We start from the raw sequence: 20809 nt of genomic DNA, 5'->3' as shown, positions 1-20809 counted from the left end.
TTGGTTGGAGCAGGGCAGAGTTGCGTGAATAGATTTTAAATTACCAATGAAAAGAAATCAGATTGTAATTACACTTTATCAATTTATTTGATAATTCATAATAGCATTAGAAGTGTTAATGTTATTTATCAGCTTTTCGACACCTGGCCTGTCTGAGTTTTGTTTCTCTCTCTCTCTTGGGGGAGCTATAAGCGCCACTACAGCTCCCCTGTAAGTCAAAAGAGACAAAAGACGACCACACAGAGATGCAAAACAACTCCACAGAGACACAAAATGACCGCAAAGAGATGCAAAACACAGAGACAAAAGCTGACCATACAGAGATGCAAAATAGCTGCACAGAGACAAATGTCCACAAAGAGACGACATAGACAAAATGACCATAAAGAGACTTAAATCATGCAGCTGGGTCGTCTTGTTTAGTATCTCTTTCAATCTGGGGAGTCCTGTATAGGAGGGGCAGGGGTGACCGTTTACCTGTTGATGCCCAGGGCTCTTGTCGCCCATTGACTCTACACTGAAGACATAATAATAACCAAACTTATTTATAGTCTGGCTTTAATATTTGGAAATTCTTTCTCGTGCCTCCGCAGCGTTTTATTCTATTCTAGTAATGTGATTATACTATTTGCATTTCTCGGTTCTGACTTTCACTTTCTGCTTTCACTGTAACTGAAATTACCCGCAGGTGTCACCGTTTCTTCTCAGCTTCATTCATGGCTCTGTTTAGGTCCTTTGTAATAAACTACCTCAGCAGCTTCGTGATGCAGGTTATAGAGGACGTACTACGTTAGGCTCACTAAAGCCAGGTAACCTTCCCGAGAAGCAGACTCATGACAAAAAGACAAATAGTATGTGGTTGCTGTTTTAAATATGTAAAATGGATATTTTTTTTCAACACGTCCCATATGGTCTAGCGGTTAGGATTCCTGGTTTTCACCCAGGCGGCCCGGGTTCGACTCCCGGTATGGGAACGCCTTCTTTTGATGCAAAATAAAAAATCCGCCCCCCCCCTTCCTGATACGAAATGACTCGAATCTGGTTAATTAACGAGTAACTAACAGTTACTGATGTAACACACGGGTACTCACTTTCACATAAATGCTGCTGGGTCTGCGATGATGTGAACAGGTCTGCTGATTTGTGAAGGCAATATGTCTTAAAGTTGGGTACGATTAAAGGAAGAAATAAACCACAAAATCAAACTTTTAGGTCAAGATTAGGGAAAGATCGTTTCTCATTCTATTATCTTAATTTTCATTTAAAGACATTAAAAAAAAGGAGCTAAGTAGAACTAAATAGCCTAAATTAAATGTTCATGTTTGTTTGTATTACTGTAAAAATAATTATTTATAAGTTCAAATAATGTTTCATGGTTTTACCTGCAGACAATCCAAACGTGAGGTTCTTATTATTTTTTCATTTCAAATTCTGTTAGATATCTCACAGCACAGTTCCAGATTTTACATATTTATGTCCACTGTGTTTCACTACTTCAGTAACTTTAATACATAAAAACTAAAAATATAAATATTTTACTTTCCCAAAAAGGTTTGTAAAAGAGCACACACATTTTCATTAAGTTGAATTACATATAAGAGTCATTTAAAGTGTTTATTAAATGACACTAAAAAAAGAAATATCTTCCATGAGAATTTTCAAGTAATTTGTCAAAATAACAAAACAGAGCAAACAAACAGCTTTGGCTGTCAACATGACGGCCTCACACAACCCAGATGCATACAGTACATATAAACTACAAAGTGCCAAACTTTCAGAAAACATTTCAAGATGTGGTTTACAAATTTAATCCACGGCTCTACATACCATCGCCAACATACAAACTTCATGAAGTTTTCTAAATTAATATCAACATAAATACACACAGAGATTTCATTACTATAAACTTGTAAACTACATCTTCACGTGGGGACAAACTGACAAGTCTGAGTGATCAATAGGGATGGGGTTCAACAGCATCTAAATTGACTCTGAATCTCTTATTGAACATAGGACAAGAATTAAGGATTCAATAAGGGATTCGTTGGCTGCTGATCTTAAAAAAATCCTGGTATTTTACTAATTTGGAACCTGCTATCAGAACCCATCCCTACAGATGAGGTGTAAAACTGTTAAACAAGTAGACTTTGCATAATTCTCTCACAACAGTAAGTTACTGTTAATGTTATCTGTGCTCATAGCCTGCAGACAACACCTACCCCTATAACTTAAATGAAAAGTTCTAGTGCACTAAGTGCTTCGCTCTCCAACTCAGTCGGTCTCTGAGTCACAGCCTGCGCAAGAAACTCATCCAGGAAGTGTTCATTGTTGGTCATGTAAGTGTTCTTCTGTGACACTGCACCAACAGCATTAACCCCGCAGTCCAACTGGCCGACTCCATCTTGTCTGTTGGTGAGCATCTCTAAGAAGCCCGTGCTGTCTGGCGATAGGTTGCTGGCTGTCGTTGCTGGTGAGAGCAGGTCTGAGAGGAAGTCGTCGCAAGTGGAGCCGTCATAGGTACTTGAGGTAACTGTGTTAGGAGAGCTGAGGCCAGTGCTGTCCGGTTGGAGGCTGGAGCCTCCCTGATGACCCAAGAGTTCATTCAGCTTGGCGAGCTTCTTCTTCTTTGCTTTCAGTTTCTTTATCAGCTTGTACCTGAGAGCTTCAGTGTCGCTGAGACCTGGAGGAACCTTGCTGCTCTGTTTCTTGGAGGAGATCTCAGGGAGCCCCTTTGCTTTATGCGTAGGAAGTAATGCATCAGACACCACTGCTGTGGTCCCCAGTGAATTGTGACGGTGAGAAGTGATGGGCTGAAACAGTTCTGATTTGCCACTGAGAAGCGCAGGGGATGGGAGAGGACTGGGTTTGTTTGAGCTCTTGGCACTGAATGCACCGTACATTTCTGCAGCTTTCAGTGGGAGACCCTCACTCTCCTCTGTCCTGAGCTGTGGTTTAGGGAAAAGTCCTCCAGGAATATGCTGTCTTCTCACCTGGATGGGGGTAGAGTGAGCAGGAGGAGTGGGGTTTACCTGTGCGACCGAGGTGGGTGTGTGGGTGGGGCCGAGTTTCGCAGTGGACTTCTGAAGATGGGTTAGTGGGTGTTTGCTGAGCAGGAAGGACCAGCGGGCGTTCTGATCTAGTGTTGGTGGAACTGTGGGACTTTTCTGACTAGTGGCCAGGGATGAGGAAACAGTAGAAACCAGGGGGGACCTTTGCTCTGTAGCTTCAACAGCTGGTGTGTTTTCCTGAGCAGCAACAACCACAGGTTTGTTACTCGTTACTTCGGAGGGCTCAGAGGACACAGGTGGTGGAATATGGGGAGCTGCTTTTGATGAGGCTGCTGTTTTACCTTTCTGTCTGCTAACAGCTTTGCCTCTGCCAATTCCTCTCCCTCTGCCTCTCCCTCGTCCTCTCCTTGCACCAGGCACAAATGTTGGATCACTAGACGAGCCATCGCCAGATTCAGGTTCAGATGTGCTGGAGGTGGAGGGAAGCTCAACATCAGGGCCGTCACACCTTTCACTGCCTATTACAGCGGAGGAGCTATCCGGTGTCACATCAAGTATTTCATTCTTGCCGGTAACACTCAAATCTTGAGTTTGTTCATTGTCATTTACAGGTTGAATTTCTGAATCAGTTTGTAAGTCCACCAGTGTGAGTGTAATTATATCATTATGGCTAAGGCCCTCGAAGGCTTCGAGCAACGTTGTGGAACCTATTGATGTATCAAGTCCGGCTGTAATGGTTGTGTCCGTGATGTTGTTGCCGTCTTCAGATACTGAGAGCACACAGACAACGCCAGTCTCATTGTGAGACACGAGAGGAGACTGAGCTGGAGAGCAAGCCAAGAGTTCATCTGCTGCTAAGTCTTTGTCACATAGTCTGGGGTTCATCTCATTTTTAGATGGGGTAGAGTCAGAAAATGTGCTGGAGGGAGAACAGATGAGAGGATCTTTATCCTCCTCCGCTTCCCAGAAGATGACGTGCATCTCCTGAGCAGGGACTGGGAGTTTCCGATGGGTCTTACAGTCTGGGTATTTCAAGTCATCGTATTCTAGCCACGATCCTGCGAGGAACAGCACACAGTTACAACAAAAAGCAGCACAAGCGGCATGCATTTTTATATTGATATATTATTAATTGGCTCTGAGCAAAATAATAATAATAATAACAGGAAAATCTGGGCCAACACAACATTATACAAAAGAATAAAGATATAACAAAACATAATGTGACTAACAATATAGATCAAATGTAGAAAGCATAATCATATGTACTGAAAAATCTTAGCTGACAAGCCACAGATATATTCTGTATAAATGACAAATTAACAACAAGCAACAAGCTTCCAACATTTAACATTACATGAAATGTCCAGCAGAATGTGCTGTTTGGCAAACTACAATGTAGGGGAATGAAAATATTAACCTTCATGTGACTTATCTATGAACTACAGTGTTTGTGGTTTCACACCAAGTGCAAATGCAACTTATAGAATGATAAAGAGAAGCATAAAAATAGTTCTCTGATATTAGATTTCAGTTAAATGACATTGTCTTAGGCCTAAATATGGCAAGGTAATTCATTAAATATATTTAAAATTGCTTTCAATCATACATCCCCAGCAAGCTCATTAACTGACCTAATATTTTAGCAAAGTCATTGGTAAAGATATTGGAAAAAAAAGGTAATAAAACCATAACAGAATTGGTCTTTAGATACCTACCATCAGAATTACAAATCCAGGTGACAAAGTGCTTCAGTTGATGGTTGTACTGTATGACAGTGGTGACTGAGTAGTGTTTCCTTTTGAAGTTGAAGGCGTAGACACTGACATCATTGTCAGGAAGCCCCTCTATAAAATGCAGCACAAACACTGGAGGCACGCTACACAAAACACAAAGCAAAAGTCTGGTTAACTGGATGTAAAAGTGAAGGCCTAGGCAAGAGTTTCTCTGAATAACATAAAGCACTGTATCTACGAAACTACAGCACCTTTTCAGTTGTTCTTGCACCTGCTTAATGTACATGAAAATATGTTTTACTACAAGTAATTTAATTCACAGGGGCAGTCAGTTACTGCCACTTTAGGCAGACAACTGAAGTTCACTGTTTCTTTGTTGTGATTTTTTTGTCATCTTGCCGATCTGCAGATTTCTACTAGACTTGGAAATAGCTGAAATCTGAGGTGGAAAGAAGTAATTACAACCCCTGCAGTAAACAGACATCAAATAAATGACCCTTTCTGAAAATATTAATGCTCTGTTACATTTTATGAACTTATAAAATAAAAAAATAAAAAAAATTAAACTGTAATTGCAGCATGTGAAAACATGTGACCACACCCTACACAGTCAGTAACACCCCCCCCCCCCCCCCCCTTTCTTTTTTGTAGATATAACAACAGCTTGCAAACACTTTCTGCAGCTAAGAGTCTCTCTGTGGTTGATTTAGGAATTTTCACCCACTCTTCCCTCAGATCACTTCAAGTTCTGAGATATTTTTAGGCTGTCTTACACACACAGCATGTTTAAGATCTACCCACAGATTTTCAATGATGTTCAGGTCAGAAAACTGTGAGGGCCGTTCACAAGCTTCAGCTTGTGTTTCTTGAAGACGTTCTTGGTGGAGTTTGAAGTCTGCTTTGGATCATTGTCCTGCTATTGAAGCCAGACTCTTTTCGGTTTCTGTTTCTTGACTGACTACAGGACGTTTACATCCAGAATTTACTCATGTTTAGTGAAATCCATTCTTCTCACTATCCGTACAACGTTTCCAATGTTTTTCCGTGCCGCACAATCCCAATGCAGAATATTTCCACTCTCATGCTTAACAGTTGGCAAAGGGAGGGAGGGATTACTTAATACTGACTTAGTAGGGTGGCCACACTTTTACACGTGCCACAATTAGTGTCCATTTTTTTCTGCTTTTTAAGTTCATGAAATGAAAAATCATAGTGCATTAAAATTTGAAGAAGGATTAATTGTTAATGTAACTGTTTTTGCTGCAGGGGCTGCATTTACTTCTTTCCACTTCAAAAATGAGTAAATACGTATGTAATTTGCCCAGGGGTGCCCAAAAGTTTGCATAAAACTGTGGCTGTAATTACTTGGCAAATGGTGGTCTGATTTGAAGCAGGTTCGGACTAAAATCACACCACTAAAACAAAGTGATCTTAAATTTAAATTGTACAGTTTTGTGCAGGTAAATACAATGCTCCAACATGAAGTAAACACATCTTAATCAATAATCAGTTTGAGAATTCCAAAAAGGACAGTCACCATAAAAACTCTTTTAATATATTTAAGATAGACACATTAACAGCTTAATTCTCACCTCTCCAGCATCATGGTCCTCTTCTGATTCTTTCGGCAGCATACATTGCACGGGGCCAAATGAACTGCATGAAGTGGGCGCCAATCAGGCATAATATTTGTGAAGGTGGGAAGAGTCTTCATTAACCTGAAAGGTAGAACATGAACTACATTTAGGATTTATACAGTTTTGTAGAAGACAGTAGTTTTGTAGAAAATCTTACTCACCCAAATTCAAACTTAATGCTGAAACATTAAGCACCTTAAGCAATTAGCCGATTAACAGAAAATTAATTAATAACAATTTTGGTAATCATTTAAGTCATTTATCAAGTAAAATGTCAAATATTCACTTGTTCCAGCTGCTCCAATGTGAGCATTTGCTGCTTTTCTCTGTCTAATGTAATTGTGAACTGAATACACTTGAGTTTTGAACTGTTGATCAGACAAAATAAGCAATCAGACCCTGTTATCTTGGGCTCCGCGAAACCACTATGGGCATCTTTATGGGCATAGTTCACTAGGTAGAGGCAAAACCTCTTTGCAGAGTTCTGTACATGTTCCAAATGGCTTTACTGGAAATGTTAATAACCAAAGCTTAATGAACTCAGAGTTTTAAGCCATTACTAGAGATTAATCAACAATCCACTGTTCACAATCACTTATGCATAAATGAGCCAATGTGTAAAAGAGGGAAGGAAAAAAAAACAAGCTGATTACAAGGAATTTAAACCAACTTGTCTTAAATTATTCATTAATATCTTTATTTTTCCCACTCCAAACAAACCTGAGGCGGAGTGGGCCCTCATCCAAAGGCTACTGTACAGTGAGCGATGTACTTGTTCCAAACGTGATCACTTTCAACACAATGACTTTCTCTGCGCTTTCAATCTTATCACTGTCAAGCTTCTGGATGAATAAGTGACAGCTCTAAAGCAAGTTTCTAAATTGCTAAAGACAAAATGCTTTAGTGCATCAGGTATACTATGTAGTATTTTATCATGTACATCATCACCTACCTTTCTTTGGTAGCAGCTTTACATTCGCTGCACTTAAACTCCCAGTGAAAGGTTGACTGGAAAAGAGGCTCCACCCATGAGTCCAATGTAAGAAGAAGTGGCATTGCAAATACTGGAGTTTCCCTCTGACCTGAAAAGCACACAGCAGTTAAACCATCATCACTGGTACGAGTGATAATATGGTAGATTTTAGAGACATGTGTCTGCACGTCTGAAAGTGGAAATCTCTCTTTGGCTTTATTTTAACAGCATCTGCATCGCTTGCCCCGTCACTGTTCCTGCCCATCCCTTTGTATTTTCACAATACAAAGAATGACAACAACTAAACAAGTTCTCCCACTTTCATACGATGTAAAGATGTGGCTGCAACAAGCTGAGAAAAATCCAAGGTTTGCACGTCCAGACCTGTTACCGTCTGGTATTATCAGATGATAATGGTTACTCTGAAGTATCAAGATTAACTCTTGCCTTGGATTCTAAACAGGGATTCGTGACTCAGTACAACTTTGTGGTATGCAAGTGAGATGCCAAATATATAAAGCATGATACATATCAACGTAGAAAAAAAACAAAAGCAGTTAAGCTAATTAAATGCTTTAGCTGTTTAAAGATCTTTGAAGATCTTTCAAATTATGTATAAGGAGTGTGACTACAATTTGCAGAAGCAACTTGCCAAAACAAGACAGACTACTCCTTTGTGTACTTCTTTTGGTCACTGTAATCTCTTTGGCAAAAATGCAGCATTAGGATATATGAAATCTAATATTCATGAACACAAGGCTGGAAGGGACTTGGGAGCAGTGTGTTGTTGAGTTTGAAAAGTATTCACTCAGACATGTCTCCCTTGCTCACAGTAGCTTGGTACAATTTGCATGTTGTTGCTAATCTAACATGGGTTTTCTATCAGTGCTGGCGACTTCAGAAATACAGTGCAAAGAAATGTTTTGTTTCTTCATATTTATTCACTGCTTTTTATCTATCAGCTTTTCTCCAGCTGTCAGGGAAAGTCTGTTCTTGTTGAAGTTGATTTAAAAAAATGAACTTAAATTGATCAATGTTGATTTCAATTTTAACCTTTTTGTTGTTTACTCCATGTATTGTAATGCTTTGAGAACTGGCAAGTGTGAAATCGTGGCTCTGCTGCTTTGCACACTTTCCATACCAAGCTGAGAGAAAGAAGGGCAAGAAAACAACAATGAAGCAGTGATCAACAACTCAATCAAATTGAGTTTCCTGCCTTTCTCATCACATGTAATAAAAATGTACTGTATCTTGAACAGAACAAGTGCACACTGCAAATAAACCTCAGGTGTGACACATATCTACTCAGGATGTATTTCTAAATTGATTTAGACTTCATTTCTAAGCAGCAGTATCATCTCCTAATACTCAACACTCAGATATGGTCACAATACTTTGAGGCTGACACTAGCCTGACTTGGTAATAACACTGAAAACATGCATGGTACCCTGCAGGTTCATGAGATGCTGATGAATGTGAAAACCTGCATCTATAAATCAGAAATGTTGAACTAGCGAGGCACAGTAGGTCAACAGAAACAGGCAGTAACTAAGAATGTCCAAAATCACTTCTTATATCTCATACGAAGCTGTTTTTAGTTTGGCTGCTGTATGGTATGTGTTCAGTGACAGGGCTCACCCAGTTTGCAATGTAGCTTGGGCTGCAGTAGCTTGAAGACTGACATCCTGAGACTCTGTAGGTCCGCATTGGCCTTTTGCAGCACATGTTTTGGCACCTGCACCCCACCATCTAGACAGAAACAACCTCAGATAAATAAAATGCACCAAAGGTAAGTCCTGTTGATGTTTTGTTTTTCAAATGTAATATTTTAATGTTTGTAACAGCAGAGACAAAGCTTTATTCACCTCCATTATATTGACATAACAGAAGAAATCTCTGGGATGGATATCTTAAGACCTGGGCAACTCAAACCAAAACAAACTACAAGGCCAAAGAGTATAGAAAGACCAGTAGAGTATAGAAATTAAGAAAATATAGGTGATTAAGGCCTTTAAGTGAAATTAGTTTATAATTAATGTACTTGAGAACCATATAAGCAAAGAAGAAATCAATTACAAATGTTCTATTGATTGTAAATGCAAGACTACAAATTAAAAATGCCATAAACACTCCAAACATTAGTTGAAATTACCTCACACCCACAGGTATGCTGCAGATTATCTTTTAACTTACCTCTGCCAGTCTGCTGGTGGACTTGAGTGGCAGCACAAATGTCTTCATATCTTCTCATTAGCTGCCAGACAGATGGCCGCTGAGGCTCGTCTTTAGGTTTACACTTTCTCAAGCTCTTACACTTCACCAAAGCAGCAAGCAGTGAGTCCAGCCAACACAGGTTGTCGCTGTTCCTCCAGAAAAGCTGATTTGGAACAGGTACATGCTCCTCTCCTGACTCTATTAAAGAGGTACAGGACAAATCCTCAGTTTCTGACTTAATGCCTGCTATGTCTTTACACACGGTGATGTCTGCAGTCAGTGGTTTCTGTTTCATCCTCGCTGTCTGCTCATTGAGCTGGGGCGGTGGAGTATTGATTTCAGTTGAATAAATGTCCTCATTTGTGAGGCTGGACTGATTGGAGGCCAAACTACACCGTCTGTTCAGCCCCTCTGGATGACTCTTCACCTGCCTGAAGTCATCCTCTGCCTCTAACATACCAAGAGCACCACAGTGAGGAGAGAGCGCAGGCTCATCCCCATCAGCAGTCAACAAGGTTTCTGATGAGCTCTGCAGGTGTCCAGCTGAGGCTGAGCACGCAGGAAGAGCAAAGCCTTCCGCACAAGCTGCTCCGTCTTGTTGCTTCTCCAGAAAAACATCCTCATTTTGTGGTGTTTCCCATCCTGTTGTCTCTGCAATTGGACAATCAAAATCCCTGTGGTCTCCGTTTACCTTTTCACCATCTGTCTTGGGTGCTGCATGTTGGCCATTACTGACATCGTTTACAGCACAATGCTCTGCCTGGCTGACAAGTGTGTCAGTAACACTTTGTGTGCCGGGACTGTCAAGTTCACTTGATCGCAGACATTTGGGTGAGCGTCCAATCAACTCTTCCTTTTCCAGTGGCAGGGGATTTTTTCTTTTGCTCCCAACCGTGGGCTCCACAGGATCCAAGCTGGCCAGAACATCCTCCAAAGATTGGCTGACCAGAGGGAAAAGGCACTAGGTGGGATTAAACACAAAAAAGTTAACATGGTAGATAGCAAAAAAAAAAAAGACAAGAAAGGTGGCTGTTCAGCTGAACATGTATGTGTGCATGACAGTGGTACTGGGACTTACCTGTGGGTTTGTGCAGAGGGTGACTGACTCTTGAAGGTTGATGCAGTAGGAGCGCAAAGCATATGTTAAGCCTTTCGAAGTACACCAAGGACAATGCTCCAGTGAAGAAGCTCTTTCCTGAACCTTTAACAAATATTAAGAGACAAAAACACAATATTAGTCAATTCTCATCTATACAAACCTAAGCTCTTACTGTTCACATTCACGCACATAAAATTTTAGCCCTGCTTACAGCACCTCCTCCATCTCCCCACCACTGTCAACAACATTCATTGTTATATTCTTCCATTCTGTCTCTTAGTGAAACAGAGTGGCACATGTGAATTTGAATTGTAGATTATCAGTATATGGTAAAAACACATGAAACATAAAGAAAATAAACATTTGAAGAAAACACATATTTCTCAGATTTTCCATTCAAGATTTCTCATGAAACAATATATAATACATAGAACAATCTTTGACTTATCATAGGCTTCAAGCCTACCCAAAAAACTTTCGCCTTTTACCACCAAAGATTTCCATTTGTGTTTTGTTTTCTTTTGTTTAATTTGGATTGGTACTGTCCAGGTACAGTATTTTTCAAATATAATTCAGCTTTGCGCAAGTGACCACAGTGAGAGGAAAGCATGAGTCTACTGACTTTTCCCAAATACCCCACCAGTGGTGAGGCCAAAGCCCCCAAACCAGTGTCTTCACCAGTCATTGGCAAACCACAGCTGCTCCTCTGGTCCAAAGATGTCCGGTGCCATTCAAAAAATATCACCATATCACTTCAACCTGGCGCACTTCCAGAGGAGCTGTGGAAAAATAAAGCACCACGTGGGGCATGTTACTCAGAGCCAATAAGTTATGAACGTACAAGGAAACACAGTCCACATTAAGGATGGAGCATAAGACATTGGAAACTTGTCAACCTTTATTATTTATACAGTGGTAACTATCCCTGATTATGCTGCAGGAAATACTGCATATCCGTGAGCTATAAGCTGTATGGCATTCACAGAACGTTTCCATCAATTTAATAACGTACCTTGATTTTTCAGGTATTCAGCTCATTGTATCACCAAAAGTGCCACTGCCACCTGTTTCATGATGTACACTCAGTTGGCAGTTTATTAGTTATACTATACTAAAATTAATGAAGTTTAATGTAACAGTTCTTGAATTGTTTTGCATTATGTAGAGAGATGTTTCTATTATTTAGCCCCTGCTCACTGATGAAAAGAGGGTGGACAAAAGTAAGTATAACAATATTAGCAGCATCAAACACTACATCATCCCAAATTACTCTAAAATTGAACGCCTCTCTAAAACTGTTTAACGAAAACTCAATATTATAAGTGTCATGATGGTGGGATTAACTATAGAGCTGTTGTACTAGACTGCATAACTAGGTGTGCCTAATCAACTACCAACTGAGTGTATATGAACATCACAATATGAAATTATTCATATCTTGATACAAGATTTTATTCATACTGTCCAACCTACTCCGCGTTTGTCTACAGTTTATAAGGATTATATGGATTCTTTTAAAATACCAGTTTTTGGTAATATCAATAACGTTACAGGAAATACACCATAATGCAGTTTGTTTCTTAGAAACATGCAGTAAGTCACAATAAATTAGTCTATGGGCAGGTGTTTTCAGGCACACACGTGGGACCATCAGGCCAGCTACGGTTTACTCTGTTGAAGCACAGGAGATCGTGCAATTAATTATGAAAACGGCACTGAAAAGCTCCTAGAACAAAACAAAACCATGTTTGGATTACAGTTATATAATTTACTGTGAGATACTGGCGGTAAAGGCCAACATATGAACACTGAGTGGTGAATCATCTACAAAAGCAAATGCACTCAACGCAATAATGCATTAACGTTATAATAATTTATTTTTGATCCAATCAAACCTATTAACAAGCCTTTATTCACTTAACTAGCTAGTCCATGTACCTAGCGGCTAGCATGCTAACACATTAGCCTAAAACTGCCGTTAATTTCAGTCGCTGCCGACTTGTTATTCCGGTTTAAGTGAATAAATATCATACGTACCGAAACCAAAATTAGATTACAAGTGATGTTATGGTGCTGGTCGGTGAAATCCATCCACACAGAGCTGTATTTATTACTCTCCACCTGCGGCGTGAGCCCATGTGCACCGTTTTGTCAGTTCGTATCACAGACGTTCTTTTTCCGGCCGCCGCCGGTTGTGCAGCGGCCTTTGTCTTCCCTCACTGTGACAGACAGTGGTTCCGCTGAGCCCCAGCTGGCCGCTCAAGTGAACTGCAGAAGCTTAGGCTGAGGTTATTGTTCATGTTGGCGCTGCACACTTGGTTTGAATGGCACTGCCCGCTAGTATATAATCGCAGCAGCCGCACGAACTTGAGGGAAAAACGTGAAAGAAGCTGAAGGATGCTGAACTTTCAAATTTGGCTCGTGGGTTGGTTAGGGTTATGATGGGCGTGGTTTTCAGCGGTGAAATGGCTTATAGGTTCTGCAAGACTTCAACTAGGCCCGTAAAACCAGTGTTAATCAGTGCAAAACTGTTAAAAGCATTTATTCGCGTTATTAATTGTGATCATTATTATTTCCTAATAGCCATAGTCTTGCGGAAATATTATATCTTGTATTCAAAGACCTAATTTTAACAAGAACAATGAAAACTTTGAACGCCATGTCTTTTGAAATTGAAACATGTAAAAGAGCTTTAAAGCTGATTAAAAACAAATATTTCAACTTCAATTCTAATTTTCAATATGAATTGTTTTTCAACTTTATTATTAGTATTTTTAAACGTAGTAGTAGTTCCCTTTGTTACATTATCTTTTCTATTAGAAGGTTATTTACCCCTCTTTGACAATGGCACTGCCCATCACAAGTTACAATGCCCCACAGTGGCTAGTCTGAGTTAATCAGAACCAGCAGAAACCAGGAGAATTTATATTTTTCAGACTGATATGAAACACAAAAGGGTGAGCAACCTTTCAAGGAACTAAAACTGATTAGCCTATTTTTTTTGTGAGTGGATATACTCACAGCACTAACTTACCTGAGATGTGTCTATCTTCTATTTTTCTATTTCTAGCCGTATAAATTGATCCTTCATCCAGTCTGTAGTTTACTTAACTGTTTTTTTTTTTTTTTTTAAATAAGGCTGGCTATTATTTATTTGTTTTTTGTAGACCCACTCTATGTGGCTTTGGGATAAGTAGAGGGGTGGAGTTGGTTGGATGGGGGTTACATATGTCCCTCACTCTGGTTCCATAATACAGCCCACTTCTTACACCTCCTGCTCTTGTATCCCCCAGTCCATACGCATACACATTTACAGACATGCACATACACATTATCTCCCTTCATCCAATCCCGCCTCTTGCATGTGCCCTCCTCCCTTAAGCCCCTCCTGTATCTGCTGCTCTCCTGTCCTCTATTTTCCTCTTGATGACAAAATGAATTTGCATATTTTTCCCAGGGAGTGCTCATTAGAATGCATAAACCGGCCGCCTCCAAGCCTCATTTCTGCCGTGGCATCTCCTGGTGCAAAATGAGACACAGACAGGCAGCATCACAGGCAGACATGTGGCCTAAGTCTGGTTTGTGATTGGCATTTGGAATCAGTTCACCCTTCCCATTCTTAATTCAAGGATAAGAATAAACTGTGTCAGCCATTTTTCTTTGTTTCTTTATTAGCTGATAAGCAGAAGCATATTTATTAGATACCAATTTTTTCATTATATGCATATAGAAATGATCAACCATTTCTTAAGCACATATGATCATAAGATTATCTTCAGTGAGTATATGACTACATTTTGCAAATCATCATGAACATGGACATTGTCTTCATTTTAGTACACAAACACACGGACAAGCCTCTAATGACAGATAATTACATTACCTCCACTTTGGGCAAAGTAAGTAAGTCATCTTGAAATCAGTGTCCTGAAATCTTAGTAGGCTGGCCTACTCAGAGGATGACCATTTCTCCTCTGTATATGTCTCAAAGTTTTGCCTAATGGTGGCGCTAGAGCTCAGGTTACAATAATCAGAATTGTACCGACTGGAAATGTGAATCTGAATAGAAACATATCTATGCACAATTCTTTATTATTATTATTATTATTATTATTATTATTATTATTATTATTACTACAATTAGTATTACTATTAGTGTTATTATTATCTATAATAATAATAATAATAATAAATGGGTGTAACCCTCATACTCCATTATAATACTATTATAGATGGCACACAGCAAATTTTATGTCTGTATGAGTTATGAGTCAAGAGATATCATAAAAACTCAGTTCATAGGAGCTACAGTCATGGAATGAATTCTAATATTTGCCATATGGTGGCGCTAGAGAGAGGTCACAAGGTCATAAAACTCAATAGTTTTCTTTGAATAGCAGGAATATGCACATCATAACCAGATTTTTCCATAGTTGTTATTGATCAGGCAAACAAACACAAACATGTGACCTCTTGACACCTATTGACAAAGCTAGTAATCCGAATAATTCAGCTGTATAACAGCACAATAAAATGTGGTTTTAGAGTGTTGCTGAATTAGTATTAGATATGTAGGAAAGGGGAAAAGGTAGAAGAAGAACAAAAACCTTAAATGATAATATATATTATATATATATTGATATGTCATTATCAAATAGAAGCATGCTGTTAGCATTTGTAATATATTAGCTATTAGTCATTCATCTGGAACAACACAGCGTTCAAAAAAAAAAAATCTATAAACGGCTAAGCCCTGATCTGTTTATATAACATGCCTGGCAAAAATGGGTTGCATTATAATGAATGGATTCTGTCTTTTTCCTCCTTATGTATATTGTTATTTAGGGCTTTAACCATTTCATTGAACCACACAATGTGTCTGGTTGGGAATAAAAACCCATGTGTAATGAGACTATCATACAGGCCTACTACATCTATGGGACCTGCAATTAGCAAAAAAAGTTTGAATACATTATTGCACAATAACAGAGCCACAAGCAGTATATCACACCACACTGTCTCACTACAAAACAAACAAACAAACAAAAAACTATCCTCTAGGCCAAAATTATTGCCCTTCTTCTGACTATAAAGTGCTTTCTCCGCTAACTTTGATCTCCTTAAATCTGTGGTGTTAATTGCGTATGGGCAAAATATCATCTTTCAATCGGCTACTGAAGATTAACCCTATAAAAATCAGGCTAAAAGAAACATAATGTGCTGAGAAAAAAAAAGAAAAAAATCTCGAGGCCTGCTTTACTTGTTGCATTGATCATGGTTTTTGATGTTCCTTGATTTTAATAGGTATTGCAGGCTCATAAGTAAACAGATCTACATCACCCAATGAGTGCCTTCAAAACGTGATTATTTTGTACACTTTTCCGCGAAAATTAATGTAGAGCACTGCGTTGTAGTCGGCGCGAAGCCTTTCATTCAATAATGGGCTGGAAATTAAGATCATGGAAAAACACAGTGATCAAAAGGCACATCATTAGGTGGACTGTTAGTGCGTTTTCACTCTAACTCAGAGCCAAATCCTTCAAAATGTCACATCAAGTACGATATGGGATGAGCAACCGCTTCTTACGCCTTTTACATACGAATATGCGACGTTCTCCTTGTGCATTTTTGCAGGTGTAATTTGCAAATAAGCTCACGTGTATTGCAGAGAGTGCACAATGGAGGTGGTTGATGAAGAGGGGAGGACGGCCCGTGCAACACAGTCGCACGTTATTTTACAGCTGCCTCGCTCACTGGCTTCAAGCGTTGTCTCATTCATTTAACTTGCCTACTGTACACTGCGCTCAACGTAGTGAATTCAATACTATGGCAAACACACTACACTACTACCAGCTCCAGCACGCTGCTCAGAAATGTTTTTGTATCCACGCGCCTCGGAAAACTTCAGTGACGTTTCACAAAAGACGGCCAATCGGACCTCGTCTTCTATTAGGACAATGAAAAGCCTCCGACCAATCGGAGCGGCGCTAGACTGGGCGCTGGCCAATGGCGTGCGAGCCCCGCCGAGAGTAATGTTAGAGAGCTGAAGACTGAAGACATTGCGTATCGCCTGTGTTCCCTCATACACAGCCATTGCAGAGCATTGAGATCCAGCGATAGTCCCTAGGTAAGTATCACACACACACGAACATTTTAAGTGTCCGTAATGATGAGAACGACGGTAACATTCAGAAATGTCCTACTCGTGTGTTTGCCAAGATCGAGAGTAAAACCTTTTGACGCTTGCGAAGAATTTTATTGCGGGGAAACGTCCAAAAAAACAACAACAACAAAAAAATAGCCGGCGCTAAGCAGGTAACGTTACATTACTCTGCCCGGGAGTGTGGAGCAGACGCTCTGTAAAAAGGAAGAAATGAAAATTAACCTTGACCAAATTCGACGAAAAAAAATCGATTCCGTTAAATACGAATAATTTTGTATATTACTGTCGTGTCGTTTTTACAAAATGGAGTCGAATCAAACGGTAGTTATCGCGTAAAAATTCAGGAATGTCTAGCGGACAACACGGTTAGCGACAATGGTAGAAGGCTCACCGTTAGCTAGCCATTGGCATTGCAGTGCATTGCGAAGCTGAATGCCTGTCATGTGAAGACTAGGGAGCGTGCGGGTTTTGATACAAACGTTAAAATTTATATAAACACAAGAAAAAGAAAGACCGTCTCAAAATATACACGGACGTATGTTTGTTTTCTACAATTCACCCGACAAGACGGTGAAAAAATTACCTCACGATCTGCGCTTTACTGTAATGGCTGACTGTATTCGCATAGGAAACAAGGCAGCGAGGCAAATGGGAAGCCAGTGACAGAGGCGCAGTTCACTTCAACTTTTTCTAACCGTGTTTTCTCGAGAAACAAACCCGTAACTATACCATGTAACGACGGCAAAAGAAAGTTCAATCTTTCGTGATTTCAACGACACCATTGCGAGATTTTTCCGATGCTTACAAAAGGTTTAAATCGGGGGTTGAAGCGAAGTGGTCGCCGCGGTCGCTCTGCCCTCTATTGCATGCAGTGCAATGGCTGTGCGCTGACACAAAGAGAAGGAGCCATATTCTCCATGTTAGTGGATGAAGACGAGCGGCCATTAGGAGCTCATAGAAACCAAGTCAGTAGCACAGCCCGCTCATAGACACAGTACAGACCCAATGTATTACTATACAAGGCGGCTAGTGCAATAGGAATCAATCGGGGAAATATTTTGTCAAGATCGCCGGCTTTTTAAACATATCTGTCGTGTTGCAAAGCGAACTGGGAGGCGGGAGGAGACATTTGAGGGGGACTTTCTTTCATGAAGAAGGCATTCTCACAAAATGGAAGAAGAAATATTGCCGTCGTTGTTGACCTCCTTTTCCTCAACGAGAGCCTATGCGCCATTACTACTTCGGTCGACGCAGCTTACTTGGGAGTTACAGTAGCATTTAATGGGAAAATGTAAAGGAAAAAATGATCAGTTTTAAACATTTTCGCAAATTATGTGGAATTATTTCCAGAATACAAAAAAGGGAAGACTTACCGGAGACGAGTGTTAAATCACATCGAATGGCAGTTTTTAGTGATATGTTTCCAATAAATACGTCTTTATATGTAATTTTGTGTCTTTTGTGTCAAAGTTATTTGTTTGTTGAAAACACGAGTGTGAATGACACGGGGGGTTTCCTGAAGGCCTATTCTTATTGCAGATGAGGTTTGAGGATATTTATATATATATATTTTTTCGCAAAAACACGAGTCATGATTTTTTTTCCTTTTTGTAAGCCCAGTCCACTGTTATAGTCCCACAGAGGGCTATGGTTTATGTTATGCAGCCGAACTTAAGCAACTTTTGCAGTTACACGTGGAAGTGACCGGAAAGGGTATCGCTGCGAAGAAAAATACACTTATGAATATTGGTGTGATTTCTTTCCTGAATCCGTAGCGATGTGTTTATTCGGTTGTAAACCAGCATAATGGGAGCTGACCGCGGACCACCGGGTTTTATGTAAAGGCCACTGTACAGATTGCATCAATAAATAAAGTCATTTTCATCGCATCAACACTGTCGGTGCTGGCCCGTTTTATTTTAGCGTACTGCGTTAATGGGACCCAGCTTAGTGCAGTTTGACAGCAGCGAGGGCGGGTCACTTAAGTAGTGCCATCAATACTAGTGGTCAATGGAGAGAAATAAAAGACGCTCTCATTGTGTAGTAGGGGAGTATGAGTCTGTAAGAAGAGTAAATAGATTTTAATTATCTTAATTTAGAATTATGGTTTGAAGAGATAATTAACAAAACTATACATTTTCATGAGGCCACTTTCTTTATAAAGTGTTTAGGAGGTGGAATGTGGGCGTTTTAACACAGAACCCCAGTCACTTATCCACTTACTCCAATATCTATGCATTTGCACAGCTCATTTGTATTTGAAACATTTCTTTTTAGATACTGCCATAAGGATGGGGAAAGATCCAACCAAGCCGAGGGGGAAGATGTCTTCCTATGCATATTTTGTCCAGACCTGTCGGGAGGAGCATAAGAAGAAGCACCCCGATGCTTCGGTCAACTTTGCCGAGTTCTCCAAGAAGTGCTCTGAGCGATGGAAGGTAGGAAAAGATGGACGGTGATGATGATTTTATAAACTTGTAGACACAGGATGTTGATTGAAATTACAGCTCTTCATTACAGTTGCACTGAGATTCCTACATTGTGCATTAAGTAAGATAATGCAGTGCCCTCCAAAAATTAGGGAATTGGAGGGGGAAAGGAATATTCTGAATAGTCACTACAAATGCTACAATCAGCAATTTACCCCTCTGATTTCAGACAATGTCTGCCAAGGAGAAGGGCAAATTTGAGGACCTGGCCAGGCAGGACAAGGCACGCTATGAGAGGGAGATGATGAGCTATGTTCCAGTCAGGGGAGGAAAGAAGAAGAAGTTCAAGGACCCCAATGCCCCCAAGAGACCTCCGTAAGTATTGCAAGTCAACACTTAATGATTTCAAAGCCCCTCACAACAGTCCGATGTCTCTCTCTGCACAGCAAAACACATCTGAATCACACATCTGACTCATGTTGTAAAGGCACATTATGAAGCATGTTATGTGGTGTAAATGACAGACTTTTTTTTTTTTTTTTTTTTTTTTTTTTTTTTTTTTTTTAGATCTGCCTTCTTCATCTTTTGCTCAGAGTTCCGCCCTAAGGTGAAAGGTGAGAGCCCTGGTCTGTCCATTGGAGATGTTGCCAAGAAGCTTGGTGAGATGTGGAACAGCACCGCTGCAGAGGACAAGCAGCCCTATGAAAAAAAGGCTGCTAAGCTGAAGGAGAAGTACGAGAAGGTAAGGACACGATCTGTTGTAACACATTTTACTGATAATTCACGTTGTGCCGCTCTCCTTAATCAGAGCTTCAATCACGTCTTTGAGTTTCAACATTAATTTGTGTCGTTCCTTCACGCAGGACATCGCAGCATATCGTGCTAAGGGCAAAACAGGCGGTGGAGCTCCTGGAAAAGCCCCGTCCAAGGCAGAGAAGAAGGACGATGATGACGATGACGACGACGATGAGGACGAGGAGGAAGAGGACGACGATGATGAGGATGATGATGAGTAAATTGCGAGCGACATATATAGTGGTCATTTTCTTGTTTATAAAGCATTTAACCCCCTTGTACACACTTCACTTATTGAAAGAAAATACATTAGTATCCAAGGGGTAAAAAAAAAAAAAACAACAAAAAAGGCTGTGTATATCAGTTGTTTTTATGCTGTACAGTTTTTTTTCTCCTTTTTGTATAGTTAACACTACACAAGTATCGTGTCTGTATCTTTGTCTTATTTTTCCAGTGGTAGTTCCTAGACCACTATCCTGCCTGGTACAGTGTAAAGGGGTGGGCTTACAGTATTTACCCTAGCTAGAGGTGCACAGCACATAAAAATCGTTCTGAGTTAGAGCTGAGTGTTTCTTCTTTTTTTTCCTTTTCCTGTGTGTTTTTATTTTAAATGACGTTATCAAAATTGACGTATCACAGTTGTTTTACTGATCTTTATGTACCACTGTAATAGCAAAAATAAGAAAAAAATGCCTTGTTTATTGTTGAAATTTAAATCGCTTCTGATGTCAATAAACATTTTTTTTTTAATAAA

At 39.9% G+C, this 20809-nt stretch overlaps 2 protein-coding genes and 1 non-coding gene across 3 annotated transcripts; 2 read left to right on the top strand and 1 right to left on the bottom strand.

The window, feature by feature from the left end:
• The first annotated feature begins 902 nt into the window (after positions 1-902).
• Positions 903-974, top strand: trnae-uuc. The gene has a single exon. It is a non-coding gene; the product is annotated as a tRNA-Glu (tRNA).
• Positions 975-1600: 626 nt separating this feature from the next.
• On the bottom strand, positions 1601-12854 carry uspl1 (ubiquitin specific peptidase like 1). Its single transcript, XM_041051045.1, has 9 exons — positions 12706-12854; positions 11291-11447; positions 10648-10770; positions 9549-10530; positions 8994-9104; positions 7334-7463; positions 6337-6462; positions 4727-4887; positions 1601-4066 (listed from the first exon to the last, which is right to left on the bottom strand). Exons 2-9 carry the CDS (start codon positions 11414-11416, stop codon positions 2229-2231), a joined length of 3597 nt encoding a protein of 1198 aa, XP_040906979.1. The 5' UTR covers positions 11417-11447; positions 12706-12854; the 3' UTR covers positions 1601-2228.
• Positions 12855-16672: 3818 nt separating this feature from the next.
• hmgb1a (high mobility group box 1a) lies at positions 16673-20809 on the top strand. Its single transcript, XM_041051438.1, has 5 exons — positions 16673-16795; positions 19109-19269; positions 19490-19635; positions 19828-20002; positions 20124-20809. The coding sequence occupies exons 2-5, from the start codon at positions 19123-19125 to the stop codon at positions 20274-20276; spliced, it is 621 nt and encodes a 206-aa protein (XP_040907372.1). The 5' UTR covers positions 16673-16795; positions 19109-19122; the 3' UTR covers positions 20277-20809.

The sequence above is a fragment of the Toxotes jaculatrix genome, chromosome 12 (genome assembly GCF_017976425.1).
Source record: "Toxotes jaculatrix isolate fToxJac2 chromosome 12, fToxJac2.pri, whole genome shotgun sequence".
Classification (NCBI taxonomy): Eukaryota; Metazoa; Chordata; class Actinopteri; family Toxotidae; genus Toxotes; species Toxotes jaculatrix.
The sequence above is the reverse complement of the archived record's forward strand: the minus strand, read 5'-3'. Positions and strand labels throughout refer to the sequence as shown.

Excerpts from the sequence above, each read along its gene's own strand:
- uspl1 (XM_041051045.1), bottom strand. The coding sequence starts at position 11,416 with ATGGTGATATTTTTTGAATGGCACCGGACATCTTTGGACCAGAGGAGC. Across the intron at positions 10,531-10,647 it reads CCCTCTGCACAAACCCACAG|TGCCTTTTCCCTCTGGTCAG; the intron begins GTAAGTCCCAGT and ends AATCCCACCTAG. Across the intron at positions 4,888-6,336 it reads AGGACCATGATGCTGGAGAG|CGTGCCTCCAGTGTTTGTGC; the intron begins GTGAGAATTAAG and ends TGTTTTGTGTAG.
- hmgb1a (XM_041051438.1), top strand. The coding sequence starts at position 19,123 with ATGGGGAAAGATCCAACCAAGCCGAGGGGGAAGATGTCTTCCTATGCA. Across the intron at positions 19,270-19,489 it reads AGTGCTCTGAGCGATGGAAG|ACAATGTCTGCCAAGGAGAA; the intron begins GTAGGAAAAGAT and ends CTCTGATTTCAG. Across the intron at positions 20,003-20,123 it reads TGAAGGAGAAGTACGAGAAG|GACATCGCAGCATATCGTGC; the intron begins GTAAGGACACGA and ends TCCTTCACGCAG.